This window comes from Physella acuta, unplaced genomic scaffold, assembly GCF_028476545.2.
Source record: "Physella acuta isolate Inbredline_101_S28 unplaced genomic scaffold, ASM2847654v3 ptg000316l, whole genome shotgun sequence".
NCBI classification, from domain to species: Eukaryota; Metazoa; Mollusca; class Gastropoda; family Physidae; genus Physella; species Physella acuta.
Genome location: NW_026731835.1, coordinates 298,826 through 318,413, shown reverse-complemented (window position 1 = coordinate 318,413; position 19,588 = coordinate 298,826). Strand labels below are relative to the sequence as shown.

General features: G+C 34.7%; 2 protein-coding genes across 8 annotated transcripts in view; one reads left to right on the top strand and one right to left on the bottom strand.

Moving 5' to 3' along the window:
- The window catches only part of LOC131940395 (pyruvate carboxylase, mitochondrial), a 24,295-nt gene extending 5,556 nt beyond the window's left edge, over window positions 1–18,739 (top strand). For 3 of the 7 annotated variants that reach the window (XM_059298983.1, XM_059298982.1, XM_059298984.1), the window contains 22 exons: window positions 7,169–7,446; window positions 7,785–7,969; window positions 8,529–8,694; window positions 9,006–9,151; window positions 9,424–9,541; window positions 9,842–10,112; window positions 10,853–11,015; window positions 11,208–11,390; window positions 11,624–11,858; window positions 12,363–12,377; window positions 13,494–13,718; window positions 13,882–14,038; window positions 14,481–14,587; window positions 14,764–14,897; window positions 15,331–15,580; window positions 15,976–16,104; window positions 16,244–16,359; window positions 16,487–16,666; window positions 16,899–17,045; window positions 17,248–17,349; window positions 17,965–18,105; window positions 18,488–18,739. In XM_059298983.1, coding sequence (XP_059154966.1) covers window positions 7,260–7,446; window positions 7,785–7,969; window positions 8,529–8,694; window positions 9,006–9,151; window positions 9,424–9,541; window positions 9,842–10,112; window positions 10,853–11,015; window positions 11,208–11,390; window positions 11,624–11,858; window positions 12,363–12,377; window positions 13,494–13,718; window positions 13,882–14,038; window positions 14,481–14,587; window positions 14,764–14,897; window positions 15,331–15,580; window positions 15,976–16,104; window positions 16,244–16,359; window positions 16,487–16,666; window positions 16,899–17,045; window positions 17,248–17,349; window positions 17,965–18,105; window positions 18,488–18,739 — 3,609 coding nt within the window. In that variant the 5' untranslated portion in view covers window positions 7,169–7,259. Of the gene's footprint in view, window positions 1–2,799; window positions 2,819–6,958; window positions 6,977–7,168; window positions 7,447–7,784; window positions 7,970–8,528; window positions 8,695–9,005; window positions 9,152–9,423; window positions 9,542–9,841; window positions 10,113–10,852; window positions 11,016–11,207; window positions 11,391–11,623; window positions 11,859–12,362; window positions 12,378–13,493; window positions 13,719–13,881; window positions 14,039–14,480; window positions 14,588–14,763; window positions 14,898–15,330; window positions 15,581–15,975; window positions 16,105–16,243; window positions 16,360–16,486; window positions 16,667–16,898; window positions 17,046–17,247; window positions 17,350–17,964; window positions 18,106–18,487 lie in introns of those variants that run through there. The other 4 variants (XM_059298988.1, XM_059298986.1, XM_059298985.1 and 1 more) reach the window with 4 other exon arrangements.
- LOC131940396 (exportin-5) overlaps window positions 18,305–19,588 on the bottom strand; it is a 26,257-nt gene continuing 24,973 nt past the window's right edge. The window contains exon 34 of the mRNA XM_059298995.1: window positions 18,305–18,846. Coding sequence (XP_059154978.1) covers window positions 18,842–18,846 — 5 coding nt within the window. The 3' untranslated portion in view covers window positions 18,305–18,841. The remainder of the gene's footprint in view (window positions 18,847–19,588) is intronic.

Here is a 19,588-nt window from a genome sequence, read left to right as displayed (position 1 = left end):
ACCGGGAGTGATCTCCCCTAAACTTTCTCGAATATTCTTATATAACTCGGAATATAGACATGATTTTTAATTACTTAAACTTAAACTTTTAAAAATAGAATAGAATCTCATAGAAAAAAGAATTGCGCACCAAGCGAACGCCAAAACAAAATGTGCATAATAGTGCGCAATATTATTAGTACTTTATAAATTTACATGCATTTTTTTGAGAAATCGGAAATAGCGTAAATTAGTACTTCCGGTCAACGGAAATTACTCAAAATTTGACAGAAGGTAGAGAATTAGATCTTTATTTACATGTGAAATTTCATTTATCTATCTGAAATAGTACTCAAGTTATAGGCTTTTGAAAAATTCAAAGTAGAAAAAGTACCACTTCCGGTTATCGGAAATTGCTCAAAAGTTGATACGGATCTAAGATTTTGATAAAATACTTATATATGAAATTTCATCAACCTAGCTGTAACGGTACTCAAGTTATCGTGTTTACACACATACAGACACACAGACAGACACACAGACATACGGACAAGATTGCAAAATTATGTTTTTCAGTATCAGTGAGGTGTAAAACGTCGAGATTTGTAAAAATCTCTATTTTTTTTTTTGCACGATTACAATACTTTCTCTATACATCGTATATACGAGAAAGTAAAAAAGCACGGTATGGTCTGACAACACTTTATAAGTAGGGGTACTATTTTCCTCATAAAAATACCCGCTGTTCGCGGCTATTTTTATCCCACTTACCCTAGCTGTTGACTAATCAATTAAGCTGCCTTGACGTTTGATTAAAAAAGAAACAACACGTCCTTGATTAACCGTATTATATCACGACAAAATAATATCGTTTATCTCTCAATGATTTTTAAGCGTAAAGGTCAGGGTCTAAAACAATAATTCTTCCCGTATCTTGTTTGCGCAATTCCGAAGTGTAGGTGCACTTTCTTGTGTGTGTGGCACTTTCCGACTACCTGCTGATATCGCATTTTTTTTACAGTGGTTCCCAACAATTCCTGAATATACCCCTGAACAACTATTTCGTGGTGTTCTGTATATTGACATATTTAGCCGTTAATATCGTATTAACATAAATTCAAATCTTGCATGAATACTGTAATAACCTACGTTTTTAAAGGATAATCTTAATTCTTAACTAACAGAACCGGTTATGTCTGAAGTGATTTTGCTCACTTATTGGAGTTTAGCTGCCGTTGTGCAACGTACCTGAGCACGCTCAATTTTTTCCCCTCTCTATCAGCCAAACTTAGCGGACGCCACGGTTAACCCGCAAGGTTGTGGTGAACTGTTGTAACCGGCGTGAAGTCATGTGAGACCATGCATGCCAATTTACGGCTCGTGTTCTACTTTCGCATACTGCATTCATAACTGGAGCTATCTGCCTGTGTGTGTGTGTTCTACTCGTGTGTTGGATTTGGTGTGCTGTAAGATGTTGTTTACTAGTGTTGTTTTACTCTTTAAACTGTGATGACCGTAGGGAAGTTAGACGCTTAAACCTTTGTTTTCTATGGTGCAGCTTTACGCAATAACTTTGTTTACCGTAGTGTAGCTTCACACATAAAACTGTTTACTAAGGGGTGGCTTTACGCTTAAGACTTTATTTACTTGAGTTGCTCTGCACTTAACATTTTGTTTACTTTACTGTAGCGGTATGTCTGGGTAGTTTTTTTACTGTTACATATATCACTTTTTAATGCTTTACACACACCTTAAGACATTGTTTACTACTATAGTGTAGCTTTACTCTTTAGAATTGTGTTGACTGCATGCCTAATACAGCTTTATCCCAGACACTGTTTACTCTAGTATTATGATGCGCATACTCTCTCAGTTTAGCTCACTATAATTCCTAATTCCCATATTTTATCTTTATCAATTTGATTCTTATATCCCCATAAACTTATATTTATTTCTATATCACCAATTTCTAGCTCACTATGAATCCGATATTCTATCTCTAATATATTCCCTTTATCTGACTCATTAAGATTCCTTTATTATTTCTATTTCCATAATTTCTAGCTCACATGATTGCTAGTATATTCTTTATATCCAGCACTCTGTGATTTCTATTTTATCTCAATATCTAACCCCGTATGAGGCATGCGTTCTATTTATATCCCCTATATCTAGCTCGCTATGATTCCTATATACCAGGGGTGTCCAAACTTTTCAGCCCGAGGGCAGCATTAACTATCAAATATCAGTACGGGGGCCAGACCCAGAGTTTTCTTCAAGACATCTTCGCCGTGTTTTTTGAATTTTCTGGACAAAGTTCCGCAGCCAAATACTTTTTCCGTCGTGGACAAAAGACCTCCGCGGGCCGGATGAGAGGACCTCGCGGGCCGCACCCGGCCCGCAGGCCGTATTTTGGAGATCCCTGCTATATACTATCAATATCTTCAATTTCTATCTTAAAATGAGACATTGTTGTTCTCTAGTCCGCTATCACTACATCAGCTGTTGAGTGAACTTTAATGCTCTCCTGGACGTGCGTCAATGACATCGCTATTCTCGCAGCTAGAAGCCGTTATCTCAGCTAAATAGCTTGGACCTTGAACCAATCAAACAGGAAACTGTAACTTCGTGCCTTGAACAAGTTCTATGTCCTAAATTAGTCCTGAGATGACAGCGCGCAGATAGTATCCCCATCGGACCATGACCATTAGAATGCATGACTGTGCATATAGATTTGGCAGTACTTTTGGTTAGACTTTGCACCCCGTAGAAGGGCACCTTAATCAACATAAACACTCTTCTTGCTTAAGTGTTTACAGTTGTCTATTTCATTGTTCAGGTAGGATGTGTTAGGGTAAGATCCTTGCTGCTCTAGCAATGATAAACTGGTGTGTTAGTTTAGTTACCTATTTCTATGTTTGGTAGGTTACATCGAGTCCATTTTCCTGTGGCGCCCTGTATGTACTGTTTGTGCTAATGCTCGCATTTGTTCACTTTTCGATGTATAAAGTTCGTCACACTTTATGTTTGCAATTTCAAAATTTTGAATGTTTTAAGACCATAATTTTACATTCTTATATCTGCATATATATATATATATATATATATATATATATATATATATATATATATATATATATATATATATATATATATTGTTTGTATATTAGAAAAGGTTTTTCCACCCCTCACAAATGACAAAATCCTGTCTACGCCACTGACTGTACCAGAATATTGCTCACGACATTGTTCATGTCTGTTGTTACAGACTCTAGTATAATATTATTCGTTCTTCCTCACAGATTAAAGCGATGAATATTTTTATATCACGCGTACAGTTACATGACTAGAGTCTGATTAAAATAACAACGACATTCTTGCATGCCCCGATACGATTTTCGATGTTGCCTTTCTACGTATGGAGTTTATAAAGTTCGTCACACTTTATGTTTGCAATTTCAAAATTTTGAATGTTTTAAGACCATAATTTTACATTCTTATATCTGCATATATATATATATATATATATATATATATATATATATATATATATATATATATATATATATATATATATATATATATTGTTTGTATATTAGAAAAGGTTTTTCCACCCCTCACAAATGACAAAATCCTGTCTACGCCACTGACTGTACCAGAATATTGCTCACGACATTGTTCATGTCTGTTGTTACAGACTCTAGTATAATATTATTCGTTCTTCCTCACAGATTAAAGCGATGAATATTTTTATATCACGCGTACAGTTACATGACTAGAGTCTGATTAAAATAACAACGACATTCTTGCATGCCCCGATACGATTTTCGATGTTGCCTTTCTACGTATGGAGTTTGAAACAAATCTCGACTAACATTATACCAATCTTAAAAATATTTTCACAACGGGGGAAAATTTTCTTCAAATCCGGCGTTATAATTTCTTTGTTATTTTTAAAGAAGCGGAGAAGTGTTATAAAAATAGACTTGTTGATTTGTCCTCGATATACGTCCTGTTTGGTAGCGGAGCGAAAAGTGCGCTGTATCAAAGCCAACTATATTTACACGGGCTGATAACGTCTCTTATCCCCCTTTGTTCCCACTTGCTGACTGATATTTATTGTGTTTATTATCCCTTCTTTTCCCCTCTAAACCCATAACTAGTTTAAATGAAGCGTCACATTATTTACAATCTGTTATTGTTGACTTAGTTTTTAAGCGTAAATGGTAAAATAGAATAAATTACTTGAAAGATAGGTAGATCTACATGTCTTATACATATTTTTATTTAGCGTCGATAAACAATACGCTTAGGCCTACATTTTTAAAAGACTTTTAACAGCCTTGTCCTAGTTTTCTCATGAGGACATTTTCTGAATGAACTAATTAGGTTGGACTAATTGCTCTTGACGTATGGGATTACATCTCTAGGAGAGTGGTTAATACGGGGAGAAAATTCAGACTAGGTTAAACAATTTTTTTAGATTTGGTCGAACTTTTGAACCCAAACCAGGATCTATCACTGTTCTAAGTGGTTATTGTTGTCTCGGACCCATCGGTTTTAGCTGAGTCAGATCACTACCGGATCTGGTTGATGGTGTGGATATTGTAAGAGTCGGTGGGTTTCTATCTTTGTCTGTCTGTCTGTTTGTCTGCCTGCCTAAATTATGTATATATATATATATATATATATATATATATATATATATATATATATATATATATATATATATTATGATTTTAGTATTATTATACATGTAACGTATCCTGCCGCTGTTTTGTTTGCCTTTGACACTGTTATATTTATGGTTTTCTTTATGATTACGAAACATCGTAAGTTGATAAGCTACTATAGCCTACTTTTTTCAGCTCATATTTTTAAAATCCATAATTTTTGGCTTGTGCCATAACGTTGGTATTGAGTTATTTTCGTCGCTATCGTTAAGGTCAGGGTTAGGATTGGGGTCATATAAGGTCACGGTGACGATTGAGGTCATGCTAAGGCTATGTTTCCAATTCTATCAAAACCTTAGCTTTCATATATTTGGTGTTTTTTTTTGTTATTTTAGTCATTTTTTAAAAATCTGTTAAAAAAAACAACAAGCACACCATAAAGTGACGGACATGTGACTGTTGTGTGTGTTGTTGTTGTTGTTGCCACGTGCCGGCGTGTTGCGCTGGAGAAAGCTGCCGTGTCCTGGTTGTTGTCTGTGTCCACCACATCAGTGTGCGTGTCTGTGTGGCAGGTGGTTGGTTGGAAGTGGGTGCACTAGGTCAGGCATATCTTGCTGAATAAGCTTGTCGGATCCCATCCATGCATTCATTTCGTATACAAGTAACCCTTCAGAGCTGCACCATTTGTCTATAGATATAATATAATTATATATATATATATATATATATATATATATATATATATATATATATATATATATATATATATATATATATGTATATATATATATATATATGTATATATATATATATATGTGTATATATATATATATAATATATATATATATATGTATATAGGCTATATATCAGAGGCGTAGCGAGGGGGCGGGGGGGGGGGAGACATATGTCCCCGGGCGCCGACCTTAGGGGGGCGCCAAATTGAAAGTTTGAGGGGGGGGGTGCAAATGAAAAGTTCGAGGGGGGGGGGGGGCGGGGTGCAAATCGAAAGTTTGTCCCCGGGCGCCGGGAAGGGTCGCTACGCCTCTGATATATATATATATATATATATATATATTGCGAGCAAGTGACTAAAATCATGTGATTATAAAGGGTCAACTAAGGGTCATCCCGTTAAATTTAATAACATCCAGTAGCCTAAATCGATTATCGTTTGAAGGGTTGTGGACGGGGGCATTGTCGCAATTTTTTTCTCGATTAAGGTAGCATACGGTCATAATGAAGTTTTTTTTTTTCTTGACTAACATTATAACATGTTGTAACATTTTTCTTGTTACAACATTATAACATGTTGTAACATTTTTCTTGATTAACATTTACTAACATGTTATAATTTCGTTTGAGTTATGATTTTTTTTTCGAGTGGAGCCGCGCGTTCGAAGTATGTGACTTCGTTTGAGTGAGTGGGTGGGGGGGAAGAATGGCAGTTTTTTGCGTCTAAATTCGCATGCGTACTGCCCTACACCAGTGAACGGGTATGTAGAGCGTATACTCCACAGCTAAAGCTGCTGCCTGATAACCCTTCTGTCCTAAAACTGATGTCGTAACATGTTCGTTGACCTGTGAGGTCAGCTTAACCCAGCATTTTTTTTTAAAACATAGATTATAACACGTTGGTGTTTAAAGTAAATAGTCTATCACATGGAGAATCTAATTGGTGATACAAAATGAAACATAGCTGATTGAAAAGTGTTAGCTATTTGTGTTTGAAAAAAAAACAACGGAATCATAAGTAAAAGCTCATCGAGAATAGCTTCAACTTACGATTGAATATTGTATCAAAAGTTTGCTACATTTAAAAAAAAACAATCTCTAATACGTTTAAACAAGAGATTATACAATTTATAATTGAGCCGTATATTTTGTTACCTAAGAAGATCATGATGTAAAGTGGGGTGTTTTTTTAAAATTCATGATTTATTGTCACAGCGAAGTGTTTGTCTGATAACGGTCTGTTGACAATGAGAGATAAGCTAGAAAAACCAGCTGTTTGTTGTAGGAACGTTGACCTGTGGTGAGAAGTTTTTAAACTGTGTTTACCTGCCACCTGTCGACTGGGAATCTTTTGACATGGTGCTCATTGCCAGGGAGTAACTTGCCAGATAACTTGCTAATGATTGGCTATTCGCGGTGTCATTAGCCCACTCAGCTGAGCTTAATGTGAGAAACTTCATTCTCATCACAGATGCTCTAGTTTAACAGTTTATTTTTTGCTTCTGTTCTTTTGTTCTTGGACTTTGAAATTTATGTGTGACTCATTCATTAAAATTAACTGCAAATAATTTAGGACAACCATTTAAATTGGTGTAAACATTAGTTTTATTAATTTTAAATCATGTGTATTAGAATCTTATTCAAGTTACTTGGATCTATTTTTTAGTTTGTTTTGTTTCAGTTTCATATTTTGTATATATTTCCAAATAGATAACAAAGGTTTACCATGTGTAATCTTTATAAAAATTAATTAAAATGTGAACATAAATTTTCTGTTTTATTAGCAGGTATACAGTCCTCAACCATACTACAATAACACCTCACCCCAAGACACGTCAAGCCGGTCCTAAGTGCTGACCACTAGGACATTGAGAAATGTTGCGGTTGCAGACGCGTGTGTGCAGCCTGCACAATGTGGCGTCCACCTCCATGGCCAGGGCCACTAAAGCCACCTCGCTGTATGGCAGCAGCCTGTCCAAGACCTTACCTGACATGAGGCCACAGTCTACAAGCACCAAGGAGAATATCAAACCTATCAAAAAGCTCATGGTTGCCAACAGAGGTAAGGTATGAAGACAATGGTAATATTAACTGTCATTAGGTGATATATATAGAGAAATACATTGTTATTTGTGTGAATATATAGAAAAATACATTATTTGTGTGAAAATGTAGAAATACATTATTCGTGTGAAAATATAGAGAGAAATACATTGTTATTAGTGTGAAAATATAGAGAGAAATACAATGTTTTTAAGTTATGGTTTGGATTAGAAATTTAGAACCCCCATTAAGGTGGTTCTACAAGAAATGTACCAAGTCCACCATTCCATATCAAAACAGACTTTAAAAAATAGTTGATATTGCAGCGTTAATTTTTTGTTTTCATCTAATGTTCAGGAGAGATAGCAATCCGTGTGTTTCGAGCTTGTACGGAGATGGACATTAGGACAGTGGCCATCTACTCAGAGCAAGACATCAATCAGATGCACAGGCAAAAGGCTGATGAATCCTACCTGATAGGGAAGGGGATGGCCCCAGTAGCAGCTTACCTGAACATACCTGAGATCATTACAATAGCACAGGTCAGTATTTCTTATATTGTCAATGCTCAGGGGTTTAAAACAGTATTATCTTTAATGCTTATAAAATGTTCCCATTTGAACGTGTAGGTCCATGGGGCAAGTGAAGTAGAGTTAACCTGTTTCTGTAACTTCTGCATTTGAAGGAATAGTGTGGTTAGCACTATCCCCAGCTGCCTTTACTTTCCTTAACGTGAATCAGGTACCCATTAGAGCTGGGTGGACTCAGTGATGTTCTACGAACTTTAAACTTTTGGGGTAGCAGTCATATGTTCTACCATTGAAACACACTCTCCCATGCGACTTAAATAAAATTTAAAAAAAAACAAAACTTTAGTTTGAGAGTTTAAATATTTATTGCTTAGCACCAGCACTTGTTCTGTTTATCAATGTTACCTGTCTTAGGCCAAACAGCATCAAATTAGATTGAAACAGCTTCTATATTTTAGAAAGATTTAACAGGTTCTCTCTTGTAATACTCAAACATCAACTTCTTTTTGCTCAAATATGAAGTATTTAAAACCATCCATGTGATCAACTTAGCTGTTTGTTTCCTGCCTAGGAAAATGATGTGGATGCCATCCACCCAGGCTACGGGTTCTTGTCGGAGAGGTCTGACTTTGCTAAAGCCTGTGTTGATGCTGGGATCAGGTTTATTGGGCCTTCACCTGAGGTGGTTCGCAAAATGGGTGACAAGGTTGAAGCCAGGCAGGCGGCCATAGACGCAGGTAAGGGATGTTAATGGCAGGAAATTTTATCATTACTCAGTTTAACAAGTGTTTAATGTATTTAGACCTAGGATATTTATATTGTTTATTGTAATAGGGCTGGGAAGTAGGTCACCAACCAGTTCTATGGCTCAATAAAACCTGCATGAGCCATAGAACTGGTTGGTGACCTACTTACTAGCCCTATTGTTATTTAATAGTTCAAGATGTTTTGTATGTGTTCATGGTAATACATCTTCTAGTTTGTTGTACCTAATAACTATAACAATACATAGTACCTGTTGTTGTTACACATCTTCTTATCATCACAGGTGTGCGTGTGGTACCTGGCACCCCCGGGCCTGTGGTATCAGCAGACGTAGCCATGGAGTTCTGCAAGCAACATGGTCTGCCTGTCATCTTTAAAGCTGCTTTTGGTGGAGGTGGCAGAGGAATGAGGGTGGTCAAGAAACTAGATGTAAGATTTCCACATTCATGTCATTAATATTAAACACATTAATTTGAACATGAAAATCTAAACTATTTTTGAGTTAGAAGAATCAGTCTTTTAATCTGAGTAAATCAGATTCTGTTCACTAAGAATATTTTAAACATGACTATATTCTATAGAGAAAAAAATGAAGGGAATGAGTCAGGGTATATTTTAGTTATGTACGAGTGTTTTATTATAACTGACTGTTTTAGAAGAGTTAAATATTTATTTTTTGAAAATTTCATCTCCACTCTCAGGAAGTTACAGAAAATTTCAACAGAGCCTACTCTGAAGCCTTGTCTGCATTTGGGAATGGAGCTCTTTTTTTGGAGAAGTTTGTTGAAAGCCCTAGACATATTGAAGTTCAAATTATAGGTAGCGTATTCTGCTACCTTTTTTTAGTTCATTTAAAAAAAAAAATGTTTTATTGTATACAAAATTTGTTTTATTTTTGTTGTATTCTATCATTAGTACTCCTGTGTTATTGTATTCTGTCATAAGTTCTCCTGTGTTGTTGTATTCTATCATAAGTACTCCTGTGATGTTGTATTCTATCATAAATACTCCTGTGTTGTTGTATTCTATCATAAGTACTCCTGTATTTATTCTGTCATAAGTACTCCTGTGTTGTTGTATTCTATCATAAATTAAGCACTTCTGTTTTTAACCTTTAAGGTGACAGAGCTGGCAATGTTTCCCATTTGTTTGAAAGAGACTGTTCAGTTCAGCGTCGGCACCAAAAAGTTGTGGAAATAGCTCCAGCCCCCCAGCTTGACCCAAAGATTCGTGACAGTATGAACAGAGATGCAGTGCAGCTTGCCAAGTTTGTGGGGTATGAGAACGCCGGGACAACAGAGTTCCTGCTGGACAAAAATGGCCAGTACTTCTTTATTGAGGTCAACGCTAGGCTACAAGTTGAACATACAGTGACGGAACAGGTCACTGGGTAAGTTGATACAATTTAAAAAAATGATGTATTCATTTTTATAATTGAAAAATTGTTTTAAAATTTTAATATAACCAGTAGAATTTAAAACAATCATATTGTATACAGTTTTTACTTTGCTTCTGGTGTAGCTTTTTAGTTTTTAATTACAGAAAAAATAACAAATTGTAGGTAAACACAAGTGTGTTTGTAAGCTAATTTAGATTTACCTAACAGAAAATCCCTTAAATTAGAAAGTTAATTACAGAGATAATTTATTTAGATATACAGACTATGACTTACTTACTTACTTAATCCTCATCACTCCCTGTGGAGTATAGGGCAACAACAAATCTCCGCCATTCCACCCTGTCCTGGGCGAGCCACTTTAGTTCATGCCAGGTTTTGCCAGTAGCCTGTACTTCTTCTTCCATCTCCCTCCTCCATGTTCCCAGTGGTCTTCCTCTACTTCTCTTTCCAGGTGGGTTCCACTTCAGCGCCATGTTGGGGAGTCTTTTTTTGCTCATGCGTAGGACATGGCCCAGCCATCTCCATCTCCTCGTTCTAACTTCTGAGACAATGTCGTTTAATCCTGTCCTTCGCCATATTTCCTTGTTCGGGACTTTGTCGTCCCACTTTATCCTGAGGAATACAGACTATGAACCAGTGGAAAAAAAATTTTTTACATTATGTAAATACCTGTTTTTAAAAGTTTTTAGATTCATAAAGTGTTACCTCATATTTTTTATCATTCTTACTAGAGTTGACCTTGTTCAAGCTCAGATAAAAGTAGCAGAAGGCTACACGCTACCTGAATTGAATTTAACCCAGGACAAAATCAACTTGAACGGCTGTGCTATTCAGTGCAGGATGACAACAGAAGACCCTTCCAGAAACTTCCAGCCTGACACTGGAAGAATTGAGGTACACTTTTTTCTTCTTAATTTATAAACTGTTAATTTTTACATTTTGTTTAAGAACGATATTAAACTTAATAAGTTCTTTATATATCAGATTGGTAAATGTATACAAATTTGTTTTTCTTAATTATTATTGTAGTCTTTCTAAAATGCAGAAAATGAAATTTTATATGCAAATTTTCTAATACCAATTAAGGTGTTCCGTAGTGGAGAAGGTATGGGCATCCGTCTGGACAGTGCTTCTGCTTTTGCTGGTGCAGTGATATCCCCTTACTATGATTCTCTCATGGTAAAGGTCATTGCTCATGCCAAGGACCACCCAGCTGCATGTGCAAAAATGCTTCGTGCTCTCAGGGAATTTCGAATCAGAGGTGTCAAGGTACTCTTTTCTTTTACAGTTAATATTATATGTACTAGGTGTAAAAAATGTATTATGCTTTAATATTCTGTATCTTTTTTTTTTATATTTCATATGTAAAATAAAAACTTTAATATTTATTTTTTCTAATATTCATGCTTTGGTGTTTTGGTTTATCGAAAATGAAAAAAATAAAATTTACCATAGGTTGGAATGTCTTGTATAGTTCTTATGCTACTTTCTCTTCTCTACAGACCAACATCCCGTTCTTGTTAAACGTTTTACAAAACGAGACCTTCCTGAAGGGATCAGTGGACACAACATTTATTGACGAGCACCCTCAGCTGTTCAACTTTGCCCCAAGTCAGAACAGGGCCCAGAAGCTGCTGCACTACCTGGGCAGCATCATGGTCAACGGTCCATCTACTCCCCTGGGGACAAACTTGAAACCAACTGAAGTTGTGCCCACAGTCCCAAGTGTGCCATTAGGTAATCAGGATAGTTTTATTCTAACACATTTGTTACATTTTTAATCATTCATGTTTATTTTCAAAGAAATCACATTCATATTATGTAAAACTTAAGAAGTCAACAACCTCTGTTGTTTTTATTTAGTTTTCCTGTTTCATGTTTGAAGTAGAAAGTACTTGACAATCTGCCAGCACTTTATCACTAGCTTTAGACATGTGGTTGATCACTGTGTTGAACCTTTCTATAGAAAACTAGTTGAAATTGCTTTTCTTTACCTTAGCAATCTACATGTATATAATGGGTTGTCTATTTACATTAATAGATGCTAAGCAGTATGAATTATGGTAATTAAAATGTAACCAACACGCTTTTTTATTTTAGTTTTAAAATTATTATTATTATCTTAACAGAATTGCATGGTGGATAATACCATTTTTATTCATTGCTGTTTCAAGTAAAAACATTTCACGCCCTTTAAATCATTTTCATACCAGCCTGTCCCCACCCCTCTCACTGTTTCAGATGAAAGAGGCAAGGGTAAGATGATCCAGTTATAACTCTGGTCTAAATTTGTTCTAAGTGCCATCATGAGTTATGCCTCCTACTTATGCACCATGCCCAACCCAAAAACTTTTTCTTTATGTGTAGGTGTTTATAGAAAAAAAAACCTTTTTGTTTGTAGAAATTTTTTCTGAATCCGATTATTTTATCAGGTATTGGTTATATATTTATTTACTCTAGAAAAAAGTATTATGTTTTATCCCCCCCCCCCTATAGAAATGTATTGTTTAGTAAAACATGCATGCAAACACTCTATCCTCCTCTGTACTTCACTGTACATTCTGTGCTGGTCTAAATTAATCTGACTTGTTTTGTAAATTGTGATCTGTTACCTGGAACTAAAATCTCTGTTCATGTCTTCTCTGTTTTCTTCAAACAATATGTCTGTATAATGAAATGTAATACTTTAAAAAAAAATTATAACTATAAAGCTTTCAAAAGGAGAAAAACGTGTGTCAGGCAGCACCATTTGAGATATTGTTTGCACTCGGACGATGTACTGTTGTAATATTTATCTAAACGCATCCATGGTTTTATTGGGGCCTAATAAATCTAATATTGCATACTTATCTTATGAATCACACATAAAGAAATTAACAGAACTCCCTAATAAAGAGTTTTATCAGCTATCACATCATGCATGCAGCCTATAACTGATTTGCCTTTACCATTAATATTTTTTTTTTTTAATTGGTAGGCCTGCTTATCAGAAAGTGTAAGCAAAATTGTAGGCCTATGTAATTTTGGACCCTGTGTTAAAAATGTTTTAATGGAGAAGAAAAATCATATTCTATGGGTATTATTTACTCTTTAAAATTTAACTTTTACTATCACATGGTCTATTGTCTTTTTTATCTACCTGTATTACACTTTACAAAAAAAAAGGCTTTTCTGAGGTTTACATTTTTTTCTCTCTGTTTAACAGGTAAAGGGATAAAATTTCTTAGAATTAACTGTTTTATCTAGATTGAAATTTTTTATTATTTTAAAAATATGTTTTCCCATTGACCAGGAAGTGATTTGTTATCAACAACTGTTTTACTCTGTTAAGAAAAACAAGGGACATGATCAATTTTGTTTTTGTGATTGCAGCTTCAAAACCCCCAGAGGGTCTTAGAGATATTATTGTGAAGAAAGGCCCGGCAGCGTTTGCTAAGCATGTCAGAGAACACAAGGGCCTTCTGCTGACTGACACGACCTTCCGAGATGCCCATCAGTCACTGCTGGCCACCAGGGTCAGGACCTTTGACCTGAAGAGGATTTCTCCTTTCTTGTCCCACAACTTTACACCACTTTACAGCACAGAGAACTGGGGAGGTTGGAACCAAATTTTTTCTTTATTTTTAGCAATAATTCTAGCTTATATTTTTTTTCAATCATTAGATTAAAATGCATCAAAGTATTTATAGTAAGCAGTAAATTTTTAGCATTTAAATTTCTCCAATTAGTAATAAAAGTTTTTAAAATTGGTATTTTACAGGAGCTACTTTTGATGTTGCGCTGCGTTTCCTTCACGAATGTCCATGGGAGCGTTTGAGAGAGCTCAGACAGCTGATCCCAAACATTCCGTTCCAAATGCTTCTACGTGGTGCCAATGCTGTAGGCTACACAAACTACCCTGATAATGTGGTCCACAAGTTAGTTTTACATTTTTAAAATTGTATACCTACTTTTGTTTACTAGCACGCTATGTAGTAGTGAATATATTTTTCATGTCTAAGGATGCAGACTTCTTTTTATAGAGAAGCTACCCAATTTTCTAAGTAAATCTTTAAAATTACTTCAATAATTTTTATAGCAATTATTTTTAAAATTTTATAGGCCTAATGCGTTTACCTAAAATGGAAAATAAAATAATTGTTAAAAAAGTTATTCTTGTTTTAAAAGTACTGAATTACTTATTGAGTATATTAAAGTTTCTGCTTGGTTATTATATGTGCCTGTAAAGGAACATGGGATGTTATTTTGTATTTCTCTTTTTTAATGCATATGTTTTGGTATCTAGTTTTTGTCATGAAAGCTACTCTCTCTTAGAAAATTTAAAATAACACAAGTTGTAATATTTTTATTTTTTCTCAGATTTTGTGATCTGGCTGTAAAGAATGGTATGGACATCTTCAGAATCTTTGACTCTTTGAATTATGTACCCAATATTGTTGTAGGCATGGAGGCTGCAGGAAATGCAGGTATAAAAAAAATGTTGTTTCACTTTGAGATTTTAAGGCACCTCAAAGTTGCAGTTGGTTAAATTTTAATCGTCTAAAAATAATTTTAAATTTGAGTCAGTCAATTACAGAGTACAAATCTATACCTTAATTTTTTTGCTATTAACATTCACACCTGGGTGTCCCCCGCAATGCAGGTGGTGTAGTGGAGGCTGCCATGTCATACACTGGTGATGTCTCTGACCCAACCAAAAAGAAATACAACCTGGAGTACTACGTCAAGCTGGCTGATCAACTGGTGAAAGCTGGCACACATGTTCTCTGTATTAAGGTAATCCTCATTTTTTTTTTTTGGTCTTTAAAATTTAAAAACTGATTAAGGCTGTTGGAATTTTATCCTCTATTTTTAGTAGTTTACTGGATAATCAATCTTAGTTTTAAGATAATGGGAAATCTTTTTCTTTTTGTGTTAAAAATACATTTCACACTTAGTCTTTTATGTTTCTGTTGTTAAGTTTCAGTGTTTGTTTTGAAATCTTGTATTTATGTCTCTTGTTATCATTAAGTGATTTATTTATGACACTTGCATTTCAATGAATATTAACAATCAAAAGGCTGCTTTGACCTTTTTTAATTAAGGGTTGAGTGCAGAATTCTTTAGTTATTTCTTAACCTCTAGGACACTGATATAATTTTATACCATCCATCAAAGTATCACTTAAACTGTTTAAATACTTATACTTTAATGGTTGTTCCACTTTTAGGACATGGCCGGTCTACTGAAACCAAAAGCTTCAACCCTCCTGATCCAAACACTGAAGGATAAATTTCCTGACATACCAATCCACGTACACACCCATGACACCTCCGGAGCTGGTGTGGCCTCCATGTTAGCCGCAGCCCAGGCTGGTGCTGATGTGGTTGACGTGGCTGTAGACTCCATGTCTGGTCTCACCTCACAACCAAGTATGGGGGCTGTGGTTGCCTCTTTGGAAAAAACAGAACTTGACACTGGTCAGTGTAGAGCTTGTTTAAATTGTGTTGTATTATATACTGTGCCGTCGTTTACTAAATGTAACCACCTTTAATACTTTTGAACTATTTTTTTTTTCAAAGTAATATGAAAATTTAATTGCCTAATAATGGAAAATAAGAATATCAAAACAATAGCCATTATTGTTCATAGAAAGTTTTGAGTTATTATTGTACCTATAATTCCTTTAAAAAAACTGATAAAAATAAAAAAAATTATAATGTTTAAGTATGGTTAGAAAGCTTTGTTAAAAAAAATCTCTGCCATTGAATTGTAAGCAAGTGCTCACTTTAAATTAAGGGAGATTATTAACTATAGTTTTTTTTTATATAGTTACTAAAGTTATGCTAAAATCACATAAATGTCTTCTGTACAGGTCTCAGCTTGGATAGAGTATCTGAATATTCAGCCTATTGGGAACAAGCCAGAAACCTTTATGGTCCATTTGAATGTACAGTAACAATGAAAAGTGGCAACGCTGATATTTACAAGAATGAAATTCCAGGTATCCAGTTTTTTTGTTTTTTTTATTTGATTTTGTTTTTTAAATATGAAGGGTTAATTATTGTATAAAAAATGATGTAACAAAGAAGTTATGTTTCCCTCAACATTGTAAAAATGTGTGTGCTGGTATTGTTACACAGGTGGTCAGTACACAAACTTGCAGTTCCAAGCCTTCAGTCTGGGTCTAGCTGACCAGTTTGAGGAGATCAAGAAGATGTACTCCGTTGCTAACATGCTTTTGGGAGATCTACCCAAGGTTTGACACTAAATATATTCGTTTTTTTATTGGACATTGTCATTAATTCAATTGTATCAGTAGATTGAAGTTGAAGTTAGTTTAAAACTTATTGATTATTAAAAAAAAAGCGCCTCCAATTTTTCAGGTTACCCCATCATCCAAAGTTGTAGGCGACATGGCCCAATTCATGGTCCAGAACAAGCTGACAGCTAAGGATGTGCAGGAAAAAGCTTCAGAACTCTCCTTCCCTTCCTCAGTTGTGGAATACTTCCAGGGTTATCTTGGAGAGCCCCCTGGTGGCTATCCAGAACCCCTGAGAACACAGGCTAGTTCTTTGTGTGTTTTGTATTAGGAGTTACAGCTGTTATGCAAATAACTTTATGCACTAACTTTCTGTATTTAGTTTCACCTTAGTTATATGGCCAATAAATAACATGTTTCTTTTTAAACTAAATTAAACTGCATCTTTTCATTCTAAGTGTGGTAAGTAAAATATAAGTTGAACATGTTGATTAAAATTTTGTGTTAGCTTTTTTTTTTACATACTATTTATCTAGGCTCTGAAAGGTGCTAAGACAATTAGCGGCAGACCTGGAGAGACATTACCTCCTATCAACTTCTTAGAAATTAGAGATAAACTAATAGACAAGTATGACCAGTTGATTACAGAGGAGGATGTCATGAGTGCTGCTTTGTACCCAAAAGTAAGTCTAAATTTAACTGGAAAAATGTTACAACCAATTTATTTTTTCTTTTCTTATATTAACTCAGGTTTTCTTTGCTTCTGTTTTAACTAAATTAAAGCAGAGTTGAAATAAAAAAAATGTAATTAAAAAGAATTTTTTTTTTCTATGATAAAAGTATTGAATAATTCAAGACTAAACCTGCATCTGTTATTTCTTTTAGGTCACTGATGAGTATTTAGACTTCAAAAGTAGATTTGGACCAGTAGACAAGTTAGATACTAAAACATTTTTAGTAGGACCAAAGGTGGCATCAGAATTAGAGGTAATTAAATTGTACTTTCCATTTTGGTTCATATTTGGTTTAAATTGGTTTTTTTAATTGTTGTGCTTTAAAGGACTCCAAAATCAAACAAGTACTGCCTTGTAGTTTGTGCTTAAGTGGACAAAGGCTATAGAAGTAAAGCCTATATGGCACATAACATGCTGACATGTTGGAGGAGATACCATCCAGTCAAGAACAAAGATGTTAATCTATAATTACAAAGCTTCAGCAGGTTTACTGGTCATTTAGTAACAAATCACCCAATGTTTTCTTGCATTTTCTTTTTCAAAGAAAGCACCACCTGAATTACCACTGATGGTAAGTGTTAAGCATTCTCTCTAGCGCCACAGAATTGTAAGCAGTAGCAAGCTTGCAGGACAGATGTAGTTTTTTCTCAGTATTCTAAACCAGCCCATATTCCCTCATCAAAACCAGATTCTTATTAAAATAAATAGGGAAATTCAAAGGGAGTCCTAACAAAGGAAAGTTTGCATTAAAAAAATTGTTGGTGACCTTCCAGCCTTGATGCAAATACAGGTTTCAAAAATAAAATAGCTCTGGTGGTGAATGCTCTGTACTGATATGCTAATTGGACATTTTTTTTGTATTTTTCAGGTCCAATTAGAGAAAGGCAAAAGTTTATCTATTGTCACATTAGCTGTGAGTGATCTGAGCAAGACAGGATCCAGGGAAGTTTTCTTTGAGCTCAACGGCCAACTCAGATCTGTGAGAGTCAAAGATACTGCTGCTCAAAAGGTGAGACTTATTGTCTGGCTCATCACAGGGCAATACTAAAATGATTTGTCCTTAACTTCTACAAAACTATCCACGTCATTTCTTTTGGTTGAATAAAAATAAATCACGGTAATTAAAAATGAACTTAAGCAAACATGTAACAGAACATCTTAAATTTAAAATAGAAATGAATTGTAAAAAAAAAAAAGAAATTTAAATGTTTGATTATTCACTTAATAATTTATTAAATATCAGCACTGGATGACAATTGTCTGATAAACTTTAACTTTTTTTTTTTCTCTTGTGTTTTTTAAAAATCATTTTAGTGATGTTTTATTTGCTGGTATGACAAAAATATTTTGTTAGATGGTAATTTACTATTCATATTGATGTATTTCTCCAGGAGATGCACGTACATCCCAAGGCTGTAAAAGGTGTGTTGGGTTCAGTTGGTGCTCCAATGCCAGGTACTGTGGTTGACATTAAGGTGAAGGAAGGTGATGTTGTGGAAAAGGGTCAACCACTGCTGGTGTTGAGTGCCATGAAGATGGAGATGGTGGTCACTGCGCCTTTGGCAGGCAAGGTTAAGCTCATCTCTGTGACCAAGAACATGAAACTAGAAGGGGATGACTTGTTGGTGGAGATAGAACATTAACATCCTCCAACATGTGGATTGGAAATAGAATGTCAGCTTCTTCCAGTATATGGCTCTCAGCTGTGTTGACAGTAGACAGATTTTTGTTTCTTTGTTGACTAACTAATCTGATCAGTAGATAGGAAACAAGTATTAGTTTACTAAAGACAAATAATTGTATTACATAATTTCATTTTAAATGTTCATTTCACTGGCATTAACCTACTGCATATAAAATTGTATGAATTTAATGTTTTGAATAATTATGTTTTTGTTTTTAGTATTATTAAAAATGTGAATACAGGGGAAAAAACTGTTTGCATATGCAGAGGTCAGTAAGTTGGGAAACTGAAATTTGAATGGTTCACCATGAATAGGTGATGTAAATGTGTGATAAAGTTGATATAACCCTAGTGACGCGTGTGTATGAAATGGTGCTGTAGGCTAGCTTGGTTCAATCCATTAACTTTCATACATACCAGAATGAGATTAGTGCTGTTTTAGTTTTTCAATAGCAAGATTTTATCAGAATATGTTATGAAATTTGTAACTTTTCCCTCCTTCCTCCCTACCCTTTTCTTTAAATATCTGATATTAATTAGTCTTGCATCTTTTTGATCTCTGCTCTGTCTTTTCCCTTTCATATCTTCATAATTACCTTGATATTAAATTCTATGAAAACTAATTCAGTGAGAGTAAACTGATATTTTTCTGTTCCATAATAAATGTGCTAACTTGAAGCAAGGTGCATAATATTGTTACAGTTAAAATGTTAGAATAATTTGCTCAAACAATTCAGATAATTTTGAATGTTGGAAGTTTTTAAAAACTTATTTATGTTTGCTTCTTTATTAGCAAACTTAACCTTTT